We start from the raw sequence: 15034 nt of genomic DNA on the forward strand, positions 1-15034 counted from the left end.
TGCAGCTCAGGCGTCCTGGCCAGGCAGGGGAGTCCCGCGGGTGCTGGCACGGCTGCACCTCGCCTGCCTGGCACCAGCCCCACGCCCCAGCCGTGCAGATGGTGTGGCCACCTCTCCTCCCAGGGCAGCTCTCTTGCCTGGGCACAGGGCTGTGGGCAGGCGTCTGGGGCAGCCGAGTGTGCCCAGCGCACCGAGCCTTCCCTCGTGCGCCCGTCAGCTCGCACTCTGGGAAGAGCAGCCACAAGAGCCCGAGGCACCTTCGTGGCGAGGACCGCTGCGGCTGACCTTCCTCGTTTGCCTCTGGTCCCTTACTCCAGAGCTACAGTTCGGCTGGATGTCGCCGCCGGTTTAGGCACATCCCCCTTTTATCTCTGTGCTCTTCCTGAGCACCGGCCCCACCGACTGCAGGGAGCAGCCTGCAGGGTAAGGTGCTCTGTAGCCCTGGAAACAGGGCTCCTCGAGCTGCAGTCTGAGCTGTTGGCAAATAAACCATTGCTTGTGTGGTTGCACCTGAAAAACGGTCCACCGGGAAGCAGCATCATACTGACTTCATCCGCAGCATTTTAAGCACTCAGGCCCCTCGCCCTGCTCCAGACATGAACGATACAATCAGCTGGGAAGCTCTATTTCTAGCTGCTGATGAACAGCAGGAGAAGGGACTGCAAGACGACGAGTTAATCAGTCCTGTAAAGTGTATTTATCGAGCAAGCTCTGCCAGCTGCTGTGACATGCAAGGACACACCAGGCCATGGGAGCATTAGCATGAATTTCCAATGGTAGCCCCACTGGTTTTATTTTAACTCTTTTGATTCTGCTTGAGGCAGCTTGGGACTGAAATCTTTCTCCATTGCTTTGCTCTGTTGTTTTACTTCTCTTATCATGTGCATCTCTGTTATTTAATCTCCTTGTTTAGGCAGCACCAACTGTGCTTGGTTAAGATGAGTGTCCTGATAAGAATTGAATCGTGTTTTCCACAGTCAAACAAGCACTTTCAGACAGTTCCCTGGTAGCTCCCCCGCTCACTGCAGGGAGGGCAGGGGGGGAACCTCCTGTCCACTGCATGCCTGGCACCAGGGATGCTCTGCCATGCATCTTGGTGCCAGGCTCTTGCCTCTCTGCACACATCAGGAGCAGCAGCAGTCTCAGTGGGGCAGCCTCTAGGGCAAGCAAAGAGGAAATCTTGCCTGCTGAAAATTATTCTGTATAATAGGCCAAATATTTTGTTGTCTTTTACCCCAATGGCTCCACTGTCAAAGACATTAATCTGGATATACCCCGGGGCAGTGGAGAATCTAGCTTAATTTTTGCTGTAGTTTTGCAGTGTAATTTACATCTCATGACAGAACAGGATGGGCTTGTCATAGAATTGAATTCTGAGTCAGCTCCAGTATCTGAGCCATCAATTTAAAGTGAGAACAAAAGTAGGGGGACAGATGACCTTTTAAAATTATTTTTCAGCTTCATTTAGGCTTTTCATTTCAGCTGTCCTCCTGCTGCAGTCCCCTTCCTGAAGGCCCCTACAGCTTGTTATACCCTTTCCTCTGCGTGCACATGCACAAACCCCCACACTTCTGAAATAACAGCATGCAGGAGGGCGACCTCTGGAAAGGGAAGTCTCTGCAGGGGCTTGCAGAAATGAGTGTTGCAGCATATGAGACATCGGCTTCCAGCTGGCAGGAGGGGGTCATGCCAGCAGATCTGCCCTTGTAGGCTGCAGCGCACCCTTTCAGTGTCACTCCAGCCACAGCTTCTAACACTTGTGTGTATAAAAAGGGAGCTGCCCAGACTGGCAGCTGTGAAGCGCATGCAGGTCTGTGTTTTGGCAGGGAGTCCATCTACTCCAGGGCAGAAGGATGAGAGGTCCAGGAGTGGCAGCCCCTCTGGGGCCCCTGGTGCCCCTGTGCTGGCAGAGGTGCCCTGCCAGGAGCAAGGGGGAATTCCTGAACTCCTGCTCCTCTCCTCCTGCCTGCACTGCCAGCCCATGGCTGTGGCTGAGCCACCCTGGAGAGGTTGGCCGGGCTGGCAGACGGGGAGCTTTTAAGGCTGGCCATAAAGCTGGTGGCTCAGGAAGGAAGTCTCCGTGTGTGGCTACTGGTCACTGTGTCATGGTGCCACTGTGGTATCTCACTTTTTGGGGTTGTACTGTCATCTGTCGTTAAAGATTTAGTGAAATTAATTTTATCGGGGACCCTGACATTTTTTTCTTGCCTTGTCACTACAGATGCTCAGCATGCATTCTGCTAACATCTCTTTTTTTTTTCTTTTTTCTTGTTTTGTACATAACAGAAGAAAATTGACTGTCCACGGATTGTACCTGTCTCTTTGGACCCAATGCCCACAGGAACTTCTCGGGACATTACGATCTCACTGGCTAATGCAACTTTCTCGAAGGTAAATGAATTTCTTGAGAGAACGGAAAGGTTCAGATGAGCTAACATGGTGATCCAGAAATGAAAGTGCAAAGACAAAGCCCAGAGCAGCGGGCAGAGTGCCCTGTGCTGGCTAAGCAACTGGTGGGAATACAGCAAGGAATCATGTTGTAACTTAACTTCTGGTGGTCACTGCAGAGTTCTTTTTTTTTGTGAAAAAGTCCTTTTCTGTGCAGTTTTCTGGCATGGGAATTGTAATAGGGTGAAAAGTGGGAGTGGACATTTAATGCTGCTTTCTGAGATGTTTCACACCATGAGAATCCAGAGGAATTTGAGCTTCCCTAGAAGCTGGGCACTGGGAAAATATGTGGCTAAGCTCTGGTATTTGTAGAAGATTGCTCTGTACCATCTGGGACAAATCTTTTTTAGGGCCTGTGGGACACGTTTCCAGCATCCCTATGCAGGGTGCCCATACACAGGGCAGCCAGGTGACTCCTCTCTTCTCTGAGAAATGAAAGGGTTTGGAACTGTGGGTGGAGCTGTGAGGCTCGCCTCTCTGGGGGCAGCAGGAGGCCGCAGCCAGGCGCCGTGTTAGCACGGCTGCTGCAGACCTTGCCCCCTCAGCACACCACGAACAGCTCTCCCCTGCCCTGGCTTGGGCTGCCGTTTCCTGCACAAGGTCCGGCCTTTGTAAACACGGATGTGTTCCTCTGCAATCAGCAAAAAAGGGCGAGAAATCCTTTTTCCTCTGAGGATGCTGGAGGTGGCTAGAGAGGAAGCAATACCACATGTAACCTGATAGGAAATGAAGTCAGCAGGAAAGGGGCTGAGGCTCCTCTGTCCCCAGGGGCAGCTGGTGAGGCTCCGTCTTCCTCCTGCCACCATCTGCAAGGCTATCCCAGGGTGCTGGCAGGGATCCCTTCCCTGCTGCCCTCTGCGTGCGGGATCCTGAGTGCTGCCAGAGCTGGGACATCGGGGATGTCCGCTGGGGCGGCTGCGTGGCCGGAGAGGCACCGATTGCCTGAGTGCATGCAGCTCCCCAAGGAGATGCTTGTTCCCCTTCTGATGCTGCGGGCGTGCTCACTGAGCCAGCAGCTCCCTGCCAGGAGTCTGGTGCTGTCTTTCATGTCTTTTATCAGATCCATCCACTTTCAAAGAGTATTTAGACCTCAGTAGTGATGGAGCATCAGCCTGCTTGGAGATAGGAGTTTTTCCTGCAGGATGAGGACACAACAGTATCTGTGGGCAGGATATCATCGCTTGCGTTATCAGTAAAGCAGAACGGAAAATCTGCCTTTGAACATACTCCCAGCTAGGTCCTCATTTGAATTAGAGATTTGCCTGGTGCAGTTGTTGGGAGGAGGAGAAAGATGGCTTTGAGGTGAAATCACTGACTGGTGTGCAGTCTGGCATGCACAAGGCTGCTTGGGACACACTGGCTCTTGGAGCATGCTGCAGCTTGAGCTCTGAGTGCCCCGGCAGGAGTTACAGCAACATAGACTGGCCAGGCTCATCTGCTGTGCTGTGCTTGCCATGGGGCCCTGTCTGCGGGAGCAGCCGCCCCACGCCTGGCCATGGTGCTCCACAGCAGCAAACAGGGTGAGAGCCAGGGGCAGAGCGGCTCCATGCACCATGCTCAGCCTGCAGCCATTGTGCCTGCTGCTGTGTAATACAACAGGATTAATCGGGCACAGGCCCCAGCCCTGTTTGCAGTGTTGGGTTTTGACCTCTCTGAGCTTCAAACACAGCCCAAGCATTCATGGCAGAAGCAAGGTAAGGCACAGCACTTGTTGCATCCATCGGTTCTCATGGAGAACTGCAAAAAAACGATTGCAGCTCTTCAGCCCTTTGTTTTCCTCCCCCCACAGGAGACAGCCCTGGAGTGCCATTTTGGGACAGACAGGACGTTCGAGGCCCGCTGGGTGAATTCCTCTGCCGTGGAGTGCGTCCATGTGCTGGTGAGTCGGGGGTGCAGCTGCCAGCCCTGCTCGGGGGCAGGACTGGAGGGCAGCGAGGGTCTTGCCCCCGAGCCCCCCACCCGGCAGCTGGGACCCTTCTTCCCCTCTCCCACCCTCCACTGCCAGCTGAAAAAAGCACAAAGCAGGCTAACCTCCCCAACAAGAGGCTCTTTGCGCTTGCCAGTGGCTGGAAGGGCATTCACAGGTCGGCGATGCTGCATCTCGTGGATTATCTGCAGCAGCTTCAGTCCGTGCTCCAGTGGGGTTTTGGGAAGGAGCTGCCTGTTTTACCTTTTTAAATGGGAAGAGTTCAGTAAAACATACAGAAAAAAAAAAATGGCCACCTTCCAGTGTTGCTAATTCTGTTGCTCTATGTCCGAAATAGGATTTGGTCTGAGAAAATGCTCAGGCACTCACCAAAGAGCGGTGTGCAGTTTTTGGAGGGCAAAGTACACTTCAGAAATGCAGCAAACATTTGGGCTCCCACCTATGGGAATATTTAGAGTAGAGGCTGGAGAGGAGCCCTTCCCCATCCCATCACCTGCAAAACTCTGTATTGTGGCTCAGCACTTGGCCAGGCTTTTAATCTTCCTGTCTGTTTCTACTAAAAATACCAGCAAACCAGAGCTCTGCTCTCACCACTGTGTGTACTGTGCCTGTTTGCCTTTTGTTGAGACCTCAGCAAACAATTAAGACAGAAAATACGCTTGCCTTTCTTTCTCAGCTACAGATGAGACTGTCCTGTACTGAGAAGTGGTAAGAGGAGCATCAAGAGGAGTGTTAGTCAGTTTAGTGTGTGTGTGTAACCTTGTATTTTACTAAATGTCCTTAGTTTTTGTTCATTTGTGTTTTCCTGCAGCTCCACACATCAGAAAAAAGCCATCTCTTCCCAGTAAACCTTCAGCTGAAGGACAGACCAGACAGATTTATTGACAGTCCAGAGATGATGACAGGTCTGAGTTGAAAATATTTTTATTCTGCTCTCATCTGGTCAGCTTGAATGATTCTAAAATCCTGGCAAAGTTTATGGGTTCAGGAGAGAGATCGCAGCTCAAATGGGCACAGCCCTCTTCTTTCTCTCAGGCACATGCAGAAATCGTATTTACGCAGCCTCATGTGCGTGCAGACATGCACAGAAACCAGGCAGACACACCTGCAGACATCCACTTCACACCCAGGAAAACTCAAGCCCTGTCCTTGAGGGTGTTTCTGACCTGCCAGCAGTACCCAGAGCAGGGCGCGCAGAGGCTCTCGGTCCCGGCAGCGCAGTGGGGTGTCCCAGGTCAGCAGAGGAATGCTTCCCGAGGAGATAAGGGGCGGGAAAGGGCCCTGCCATGTGGAGGCTCTCCCAGGAGCATGGCATCCAGGTTCCTTGTGCTGTAAAAATCAAGCATTTTTTTTTTTTGTCCTGTGCTGATAAAGAATAAAATGTGTAAACACATTTCACCCCTGGCCCGCTCTCTGTCTCTGGGAAGAATGCTTGGATTCTTAAAAAAGCCCATGCTAAATCAGCAAATTAAGTGAGGAAGGCAAAAAGTCAGATGAAAAGTGCGCCCAAACAAGGCATTTAGACAGGACAAGCCCAGCCCAGGCAGCAGAGCCAGTGCTTGCACAACAGCCTCCTCCCCCTGCCTGGTCTGGGCTCAGTGCTTCACCTAACTACATGCTGCTGCTGCATGCAACGTCTTTGGGCTCCTTTCCCTCTTACCAGTGTCAGCAATTTTGGTAGAAGGTACTGATCTACCGTAGATGCAAAGGAGAACTAGTTCCTTAAATGTGAGATTATTTTTGGAGAATAGCTGTAGTATGCAGAGAGATGTTAATGCCATCAGTCACTGACCCAGGTTAAAAAGGTTTCCTGGTGTTAAATCCCAGCATGTAAAGGAGACTTATCTTGCAAAGCACTCCACACTGGTGGAGTAACTTTTGAAATATATGCATAAGCCAAGCACGAGCCATTATTTCCTTGCAGAAAGGAGAGGGTATCAGTGTTTTTAAGGTACAGAGGTAACCCAGGAAGGGGGGTAGGACATTTGAGCCAAGATCATGTTGATTGCAACAGAAGATTCTTAATTCTATGCATGAGTATTACTGGGAGCTTGGAAGACAGCGCAGAGAGTGAAATCCACATCACCTCCTGCAGGAAAAACAGTTGACTTCCCTGGCCTGTGTTTACATCAGTTTGAATTTGCCTGAATATTTTGAGATCCTGTGGGAGAGCTACAGCTTTCTGGCTCCTCCTTGCCTTGAGCAGATTGGTGCAGCTGAATTAGGGAGGCTTACTTGCTAGCAGAGACAAAGAGCTGCTTGGCCAATTATAAATGTGTGTATCTTTTAGACTGTCCTTAATGGAATTACTGTTATTTTCCAGTGTTTCCCAATATTTATTAGCTTTTCTTGTAAATTGCGTTTCGGTAGTTCACTGAAGGAATCACAGCTCATTGCTGTTGGGTGGAAAGCCAACACATGTAACTCACTGGTAGACACAAAATGCAGTGAAGTAAGCTCAGTTTTTTGTGGAGCATGGCAGAGTTCCTCGGTGCTAGTAACGCTTTGTTAGGATGAGCACAGACAGAGCATTGAAGGCTGAGGGACTCGTTAGTTGTTTATGGAGCACTTTGAGATCCTCCTGTGAACAGAAGTGTCAAACGTGACTGTTTCTTTATTTTATGTTCTCCTACAAACTCTCCTCTGGGGAAAAGGGTGTGAAAGCACCGTTTCCTGAATGTTTCTGGCTGTTTATCTCAACGGATGCCCACACTCCAGTGGCAGCAGGCTTTGGGCTGGAAAGGAAATGTAACCTAGGGCACCAGCTAATGAAGAGGTGAAAGCCTTGTAGGAAAATGATTTGGAAGCTGAGCTGAGCAGATCTGAAGGGAGAAATTGATGAAGAGAGCCCGTGGTCACCAGGGGGAAGGAAGGGGAATGTAAACATCGTACAAAGCATTGTAACAATCACATTTGTATCCCAGAGTATGGAAGCAATGTGATTGCTTTGCTAACAGGATGAAGCCAGCTTTGCCAAGCAGCTTCCCATGTGGATGCTGAGAATTGGAAACATGTAGCATAAATTGACAAAAGGTTCCGAGTTTGGGTGGTGTTTATTTTTCAAGGGGGAAAAAAAAAGAGGAAAAGAAAGTGCTAAATTATATTGCAGTGAGAAAAAGCACCCAGTCCTTCTGGGAAATCTTCAGGATAGCAGCCAAACACTGCCTCATCTTTGCTGAATATACAAGCACTTCTGCTATTCCACTGGATTTGGGCTGTTACTTGGATTAATATAGCCGGGGGGGGGGGGAGGGGGTGTCAGACTGCCTAAAGCTAAGCAAAGCTATGGAAGCGTCTGGCCCAGGAGCTCACTTTTTCTGTTGTCTCTTGTGGTCTAGTGGAGGTGTACAACTGTGGGACTGGAAGCGCTGACTGCTCGCAGTGCCTGGGCAGAGAGGACCTGGGACACCGCTGTGTCTGGAGCGAGAGCAGCTCCAGCTGCAGGCTAAGCACCGAGTTCCCCCAGATCTCAGACGTGTGCCCAGCTCCGGAGATTAAGAAGGTGAGACTCGAATGCAGTGTGAAGGGTGAGCGTGGCAGGGCAGGCAGTGGCTGTGCTGTCCCAGGCCAGGGGACAGAGGAGGAGCCATTCTGTGTCCCTGACACAAGGCAGGGTCAAGGTCAGTGCTGAATTATTCACTGACTTTTTGTGCTGTTAAGTCACCCGAAAGTATATGCCAAAGACATCTCGCTAGTGACAAGATCCAATCTTCATCATGGTGGGAAAAACAACAGCACAATCAAAATGTGCTAGGGGTCCTGGGGTTGGTAAAAGCAAGAAAGATTTGTAGGAACAGCTGAAGAATTCTTATCAGAAATAGCATTTAATGGTATATAGCTGAAAGGTGAACGTGAGCCCTATATCTAAACGCATGTGCTCTGCAGTTCTGCTGAGATTAACAGTGGCAGAGGGGCCTTTTGGCATTATGCATTTTGAAACAAGTTTTATTTAAATTGCAGTTGAATTAACGTTTGAGGGGGCATTTGGATCTGGAGTTCTGCTTAGATGTATGATATGAGCCAACAAATTTGTCCCCGATGAGTAGCAAAGAAACTATACGGAGCAAATCTTAAAACAAGCTCACTGGAAAAGGAGAGGAGGCTGGAGTGGGAAAACAGCCCTTGCAATATTTTCAAAATTGGCAAAGATCTGGGGTCTCTGTTCTTCAGGAGGCATGTAGTGATACCTGCTTAAAATCCACACGCTGTAACACTGTGTGGACGGGCTGCAGGATCCCCACTGCCTGCCTATTCCCTGTTGTCATGGGAGAGAGCTGCTCCCCCATGAGCCACTCCTCCCCCAATACATATCAAATGTTATCTGCACCTTGCCAGAAAATAATGGAAGGAAACCACAGTTCATTTTGCAGAGCGTCATGGCTCTGTTGCTATTTCCTTAGCAAACAGTAGATGGTAAATCTGAATCCTCTGGAGTCACACAAGCAGCCAGGCCCTCGCAGAGCCCTCCTGGGGGTGCAGAGCAGTGCAGCAGGCCAGGGAGGGCATGGAGCCTGAGGGGTGGGTGGCGACCAGCCCTGCCTGGGGAAGGAGCTGCTGTACTTGGGGAGTGCTGGCAGCAGCCTCAGGTCATGGCCTCACCAAATGTGCTCCAGCACCAGCTGGTGTCACCAGGCACATTCCACTGCCTCAGTTTGCCATTGCATTTGCGAAAGGAAAAGAGATGTTTCTATATTGAACCCTATTCAGTATTCTATATTGATTTATCTAACCCACTGAATAATAAGTAACAGATGAAAAAAACAGTTTTGGCAGGATGGACAGGGAGGAGCCCAGAGTCATTGGACTCATCCTGTGTCACAGGGTGCTGGTATCTGGGCCATGCTCCAGGTCACAGACACCCCCCCCCCCTTTTTTTTTTTTTTTTTTTTTTTTTTTGTCCTGAAAGACCCTGCTCTGTTCAGGACAGTCCTTAAAAATGTGACGGCAGGGCTGTCTCTTTCCAGTGCACTGGCATTCTTCCTCTAGGTTTCCACGTCGCTGTGTTTGTCTCTCCCCACCTCTGTGTGAAGTTGCTGTGTGGAGAGAAGGGATGATGTTTCTCCCCACATGTGCTTGCAGCTGGAGTAAGCCCTGGCCAAGCCCCGGTACCAAAGCCAGCCCACAGTGTGACCCCTCGTTTACAAAGCTGCAGTGCAGGGACCCTGGTGCCAGGCATGCCACAGGGCAGCTGTGGCATGAGCAGCGGGTTCGCCCTCGTGGGAGGCCAGGTGGGACCTCGACACGGGCACAGGGACAGCTCAGGGCCGAAGCAAGAAGCTCCTGGTGGTTCTCCTCCAACCTCTCCCTTGGTGCCAGCAGATTGAGCCACTGCGTGGGCCGCTGGAGGGGGGCACCCTGCTGACCATCCGAGGGAGGAACCTGGGCCGCCGCTTCAGCGACATCCGCGGTGCAGTCAGGATAGGGAGCGTGCCCTGCGCGCCGCTGCCACACAGATACGTCGTCTCTGAGGCGTGAGTGTGGGAGAAGCTGGGGAGGGGATGGTGCGGGGTGGGATAGGACACGGTGGGCCCTTCACCCTCTCCAGCTGGCTCCTCGCCACCCGAGGGAGGGCCTGGGGCACGGTGCACGAGGCATGGGGCAGGGCAGCAGCCAGGCTGGGAGCAGCCCCCGGCGCCTGCCAGTCCCCATCTGCAGCCAGGGCGCTGGGCGAAGAGCCGCGGGCTTTGCCCAGCTCTGCTGGGGTGAGGTGGCTTCTGCACCCATGCCCGCCTGCGAACCCCACTCCTTCTGGCCTGCAGGATCGTGTGCCAGACCGGAGAGGCTCTGGAGGTGTTTTCCGATGTGGTAACTGTTAACGTCAGCCGGGAAGGAAAGTCCAAGGAGAGATACTCCTACGTGGTGAGTGACTGCCTAGTGGGAGCTTCTTTGGTGACTCTCATGTTTATGTTCCTTGTTACCCCTTGAAAAATCCTAGAGCCCTCAAGCCCCCAGTTGGCTTAGGAAAAGAGGATCTATGATAAAAGTTGTCAGAGTCATTGAAGAACAGGTGAAGTTTTCTCTTACCTTTAGCTACCTGAACAATGTCTAGCAAATGCAAACTTGAGAGCAAGAAGCAGGATTGCAGCCAAGGTGTCATGGCACACAATTTGCATCAAGCAACCTAGCTTCCAGTCTCAACTCTTGAAATGTTTTCTCACTTATCCTACTTGCATTTCTGCTTCTCCTGCTATAAAAAGGAGTTCATTTTTCTTCCTCTTCTTTTGCTAAAGTGCCATTATGACCTGTGAGATTTTATGCGAATCACAAAGTCTCTTCTTGCTATGTAAGTTATGTACCATGAACTCACACTGTTTAGAACTGATGGTTTTTGCTGCAGAGATTGTCTTAGTTTTTGCATGAGAATCCTGTGTAGGGATTAGACTTGAGCTAACCCCGTGTCATTATGAAAAGAAAAGCCCTTTATAGCTTTGTACTGTGCCATTGCACAGAGATGACTTTCATCTCTGTAAACCTAAAAGAAATCTATGCGGCTGCTCTCTTTCCTACAAGCACCCTCATCTCTGGCTAGACGCTATTCACAAGTAGCCCCATGCATCCAGGGCCAACACAACGGGGTGGGTGCCGAGGGCATGCTGTTTACTTGGACTCTTTGTGCTTATGCTGTTGCTTTTTCTGGGGAAGAATAGAAGAATACTGCAGTCTAGTGGCTTGAAAGAAGACTTGAACCCCAGGAAATGACATTCGATTCCTGGTAGCTATTGTGAAGAATTTAGGACAGGATCATTGAGCTCCATCCCCCCACCCTTGTAACTGATTGCCTGGTAGGTATTTAGGTTGACACAGGCACAGCACTTCAGTGTTCTGTAGCAGAGCCAAGGCTGGCAGCGCACATCACAGAGGGACCTGGTGGAGGGAAGGGCATTGCCAGGGCTGGCTCAGCACTGCTTCCTGGGAGGGTGTTTGCTTTGGTACCCATTCCCAGCTTCCAGGAGTTCATGTTCACATCCAAAATACTTAAGAGGTCCTGCAGTGTGGAGTGGAACAAGGTAGAAATGGGGTATGACCCAGTACAGAGCCTGGGTTTGGGATTTCTGATGCATGAGTCATCAGGATGTGTGTGTTGCCTCCACAAAAGGAGTCACATCACCTGCTGCAGGGCCAATTGTCCTGTTAACAAAGAGAAGGACCCGAAGAGTGGAAAAAGGCTCAACAGCTTCTTAGCGTCCAAGGAAAAGCCCTCTCAGGAAACACCTGTAAAAGCACCAGCACGAAATGAAGTAAGAAAAGCAAAAGCCAGTCTCTGAACGTGAACCAACTCTGTGCCAGCTCCTCGCAGGCTTATGGCAAAGGCTCCCCTTCCTGGAGAGCAGGGAGAGATATTTCTGCTCAAGTGTCACAGCAGCAAGCTGTCTTGTGTCTGTTTATCTCAGCCTGGTCAGCCTTCTTCTCAGCAAAGCTTGAAAACGGATGAGATGATGCCTTGCTGTGTGCTGATGTTGGGGGTGTGATGCTGCACCACGTGTAGCTGCTGTCACCTTCCACACCGGGACTTCCACACCGCTTGCAAATGAAGCAATGTTGTCAGATTTCTTGATTCTCTTCTTAGATAAAATGATCTGAAGATAGAGTAGGCTCCATCACGTAAGGCTGGTGTCAGTGAGACCTGAAGGTGAGCGTTAATATCAGTTAACCTGAAAAAGATTAAAAGACGTTAGAACAGCCTCTGCAAAGAAGTACTAGTCCTTCGTAGAAGAACAAATATTGTCTGTGTGCAATGCCCATCGAAGTTGCTATTAGACATATCTAGGAGAGACAGAGTTTGGCTGTAACTCCTGAGGAGAAGGGAGAAATGTGTTCCAGAGACTTTTTCAGGACATTATAGCAGGATATAGATGAGCTGAATTTGCCTAATAAGCTGAATTTGCTAAGGTTGCGATGGAAGCAATGAATGCGGGCAGTACGCTGAGAGCAGCAGCCACTGGCTGTTGCTGAGGAGAAGAGCTGGAGGGCTTTGGGAACATGAATAATCCTCTCTGTTGCTGTTGTAACTGCGCTGTTGAATACATAGGTTAGTGGCCAAGGGCGGGAGACAGCTGCCTACAGACACTTAGAGAAATACAAATCAACAGACAAATCCTGTGGAAATGGGTAACAAACAGAAACAACTGAGAAAATGGCTGTGGAGGAATAAAAGCAGTCTGAGTGTAGGACAAGGGCAAGGATAGCTATTAATAAGCATGTTTACACGGCTGAGATTGACAGGGAGGCATATCAGCGCCAGGCGGTGCGAAGCAGCTCAGCCACGTGTGCTGCCCTAGCCTCTGGGTGATTCTGTTCTCTGCAGCTGCAGGAGGACGGGCGTAGCAGTGGGCAGGCTGCAGCCGCGCTCTGCATCTCTGGCGCCTCCAGGGTTCTGTGGTGTTTGACGGGGAATTACCAAGTCCTTTATGGAAGGGTCTTGAAGCAATTATTTGCTATGCCCTCAGTGTTCTATCCAAAATGGAGCAGGAAAGTTGCCCAGAAGGCTCTCTTGGGGCGCTCTGTGTAGCGACATGAGGGCTCAGCGCCGTGTTAGTCATCAGAGCCTCAGGCTCATGAATCTCAGGGAGATTTCCAGGGGCTGCAAATGCAGATAACATACATGGTGATTTCTGCTGAAAATGGTGAGAGGCAAAGTAACTTCCCCCTTAGTTCCTCTTGCCTCTAGAGACTGGAGTTTGAAGTTTCCTTAAGGAGGAGTTTGGTATTCAATTATCTAGACCCAGGTGTCTGTTTTCACAGATCTCGAGACCATCATCCAGCAGGGCTTTAGCATTAGCTTTGCATTCAGGAGGAAATGGATGTGGAAGGACAGAAACAGTGGGAGTTGTAATGAATGAGAGATTTCCCACCCTGATGGATCTTGAGTTGCTACCTTCCAGCTCTGGACTCTGCGTTGGAAGTCTCAAGGGATTGGTGGCATCCTGGACTCCAGTTTGGACTCCTGTTATTTATAGCCACAATTTAGGGACTGTTGAGAGTCACAGAGTTTATAAACAGTCTCACTCCTCAGCACTTGTGCCTCTCCTCTTGCTTTGAAACCAAGCCAGCAAAAGCTTTTGCTGTGCTGCTGTTTGAGAGCCTCGCGATGCTGGATGCTTAAATTTACTGCAGCAATTCCCATGTGCACTCTGGAGTACCCAATTGTGAATTTACCAAGCTAGAAAACAATTGAGAAGTTCTCCCTCTGTTTTTAGCTTCCTGTGGTGCAGTCCATAGCTCCCCCGAACGGCCCGAAGGCTGGAGGAACCAGAGTGACCATCAGAGGCAGCAGGCTGGACGTTGGCTCTGAGCTCCGCGTCCTTGTCAACGGCTCCAGGCAGTGCACGGACCTCAGGTGGGGATGGCTCTGAAGACTGGTGCTCGGACCTCGCTGTTGTCAGCTAATGATAAGAGCTGACGTGTTAGACAAATGTTGTCCCCAGCAGAGCTGGGTGGTGGGTGGTGGGCACTGCATGCTGCTGCTGGTCTCAGAGCTAGCGCAGTATCCTGGTCAGCCCCTTGCCTGACACCCTCTCCATCCCAGCACCCCTCCAGCCCCGTGTCCGTGGGTTCATAGCGCTGCTATGCCCCTAGGGTGGTTTAGGATTGGGATTGAAACCCAGTGAGTGAAGCAGACACTGGCTTTGTTCCCATGTCTGCTGGAGGTAGAAGGCACCTGCCCATCCAGGGTCCTGCTTCTGCCACAGCCCTCCAGTGGGAAGACAACCCTCCTCAACCTGTGCTGTCCGTGTGGAGAAGTAGGAGCCTGCCCGTTTCTGTTGACTATATGGGAAATCAGTGTGGCAGCCTGGGATAGTGTGTGATTAGAATTGTTCGTCCATGGGGAATATAACTGGTGGGCAGCTGGCATGTGACTGGATGCTCTGTGCCTGGCTGCCGACCACCTCGCTCCCAGGGAGCTCAGGTCAGTGGTGCCTGGCTCCCCCGCGCTGCAGCATGCCCTGCTTTTCCCTGTGCAGCCGCAACGACAGCACCATCACCTGCACCATGCCGTCTGCCGAGCTCACCACGGCTGTGAGAGTCTGCGTCCAGTTCGAGAACAGGTCTTGTGCCAGCTACAACATCACGTTCAAGTATGAGAAGAACCCTATTATAACCGACATCAACCCCAAAAAGAGCCAGATCAGGTGAGATCTCCCCTCCAGCAGAGGCAGCCAAGTCTGCCATTGGTGTCCATCTTTTCGTGGCTCTTGTTGAAATCAGCCTCCTAATTTTGCTGGATGCAAATGTGAACATTGCGGTCTGATCAAAGTGCAGTGCTAAGTGGAGTATCCTGATGTGGCCCACTGCAGGCAATGTGAGCTCTCTCTGTGTTTCGAGCCACCCAGACACAGAGCAGCTTCTGAGCAAACCCCATGTCCAGAGCCCCAGAAGTATTAAAACGCAGCCAGGAGGCAGGGTGTGCAATCTGGGCCCCGTGGTGTGCTGTTGTGGCATCACAACTTCCATTTCAGAGCAGGCTCCTGTCTGCATCTGCCTGCAAAGCAGTGGGGTTGGCTCCTGGCTGGGAGGAGGGTCTTGCAGGCAGGAAGGGGCTTTCTCAGCCCTGGGGCCTGACCCACTGCATCACAGACAGGTATGAAAGGGGCACTGCAGGGCATGCAGCTCTGGAGTAGAAGAGGTCTCTTGCACCAAGGCTGGCTGTAGCTCATTTCA

General features: G+C 51.0%; 1 protein-coding gene across 1 annotated transcript in view; it reads left to right on the top strand.

Annotated features, from left to right (window-relative positions):
- PLXND1 (plexin D1) overlaps window positions 1–15034 on the top strand; it is an 81241-nt gene that overhangs the window by 30177 nt on the left and 36030 nt on the right. The window contains exons 9-16 of the mRNA XM_082768125.1: window positions 2287–2391; window positions 4238–4327; window positions 5187–5280; window positions 7714–7877; window positions 9695–9846; window positions 10135–10234; window positions 13573–13712; window positions 14338–14505. Of these exons, the coding sequence (XP_082624251.1) occupies window positions 2287–2391; window positions 4238–4327; window positions 5187–5280; window positions 7714–7877; window positions 9695–9846; window positions 10135–10234; window positions 13573–13712; window positions 14338–14505 (1013 nt within the window). The remainder of the gene's footprint in view (window positions 1–2286; window positions 2392–4237; window positions 4328–5186; window positions 5281–7713; window positions 7878–9694; window positions 9847–10134; window positions 10235–13572; window positions 13713–14337; window positions 14506–15034) is intronic.

Source organism: Aythya marila (genome assembly GCF_965140915.1).
Source record: "Aythya marila genome assembly, chromosome: 10".
NCBI classification, from domain to species: domain Eukaryota; kingdom Metazoa; phylum Chordata; class Aves; order Anseriformes; family Anatidae; genus Aythya; species Aythya marila.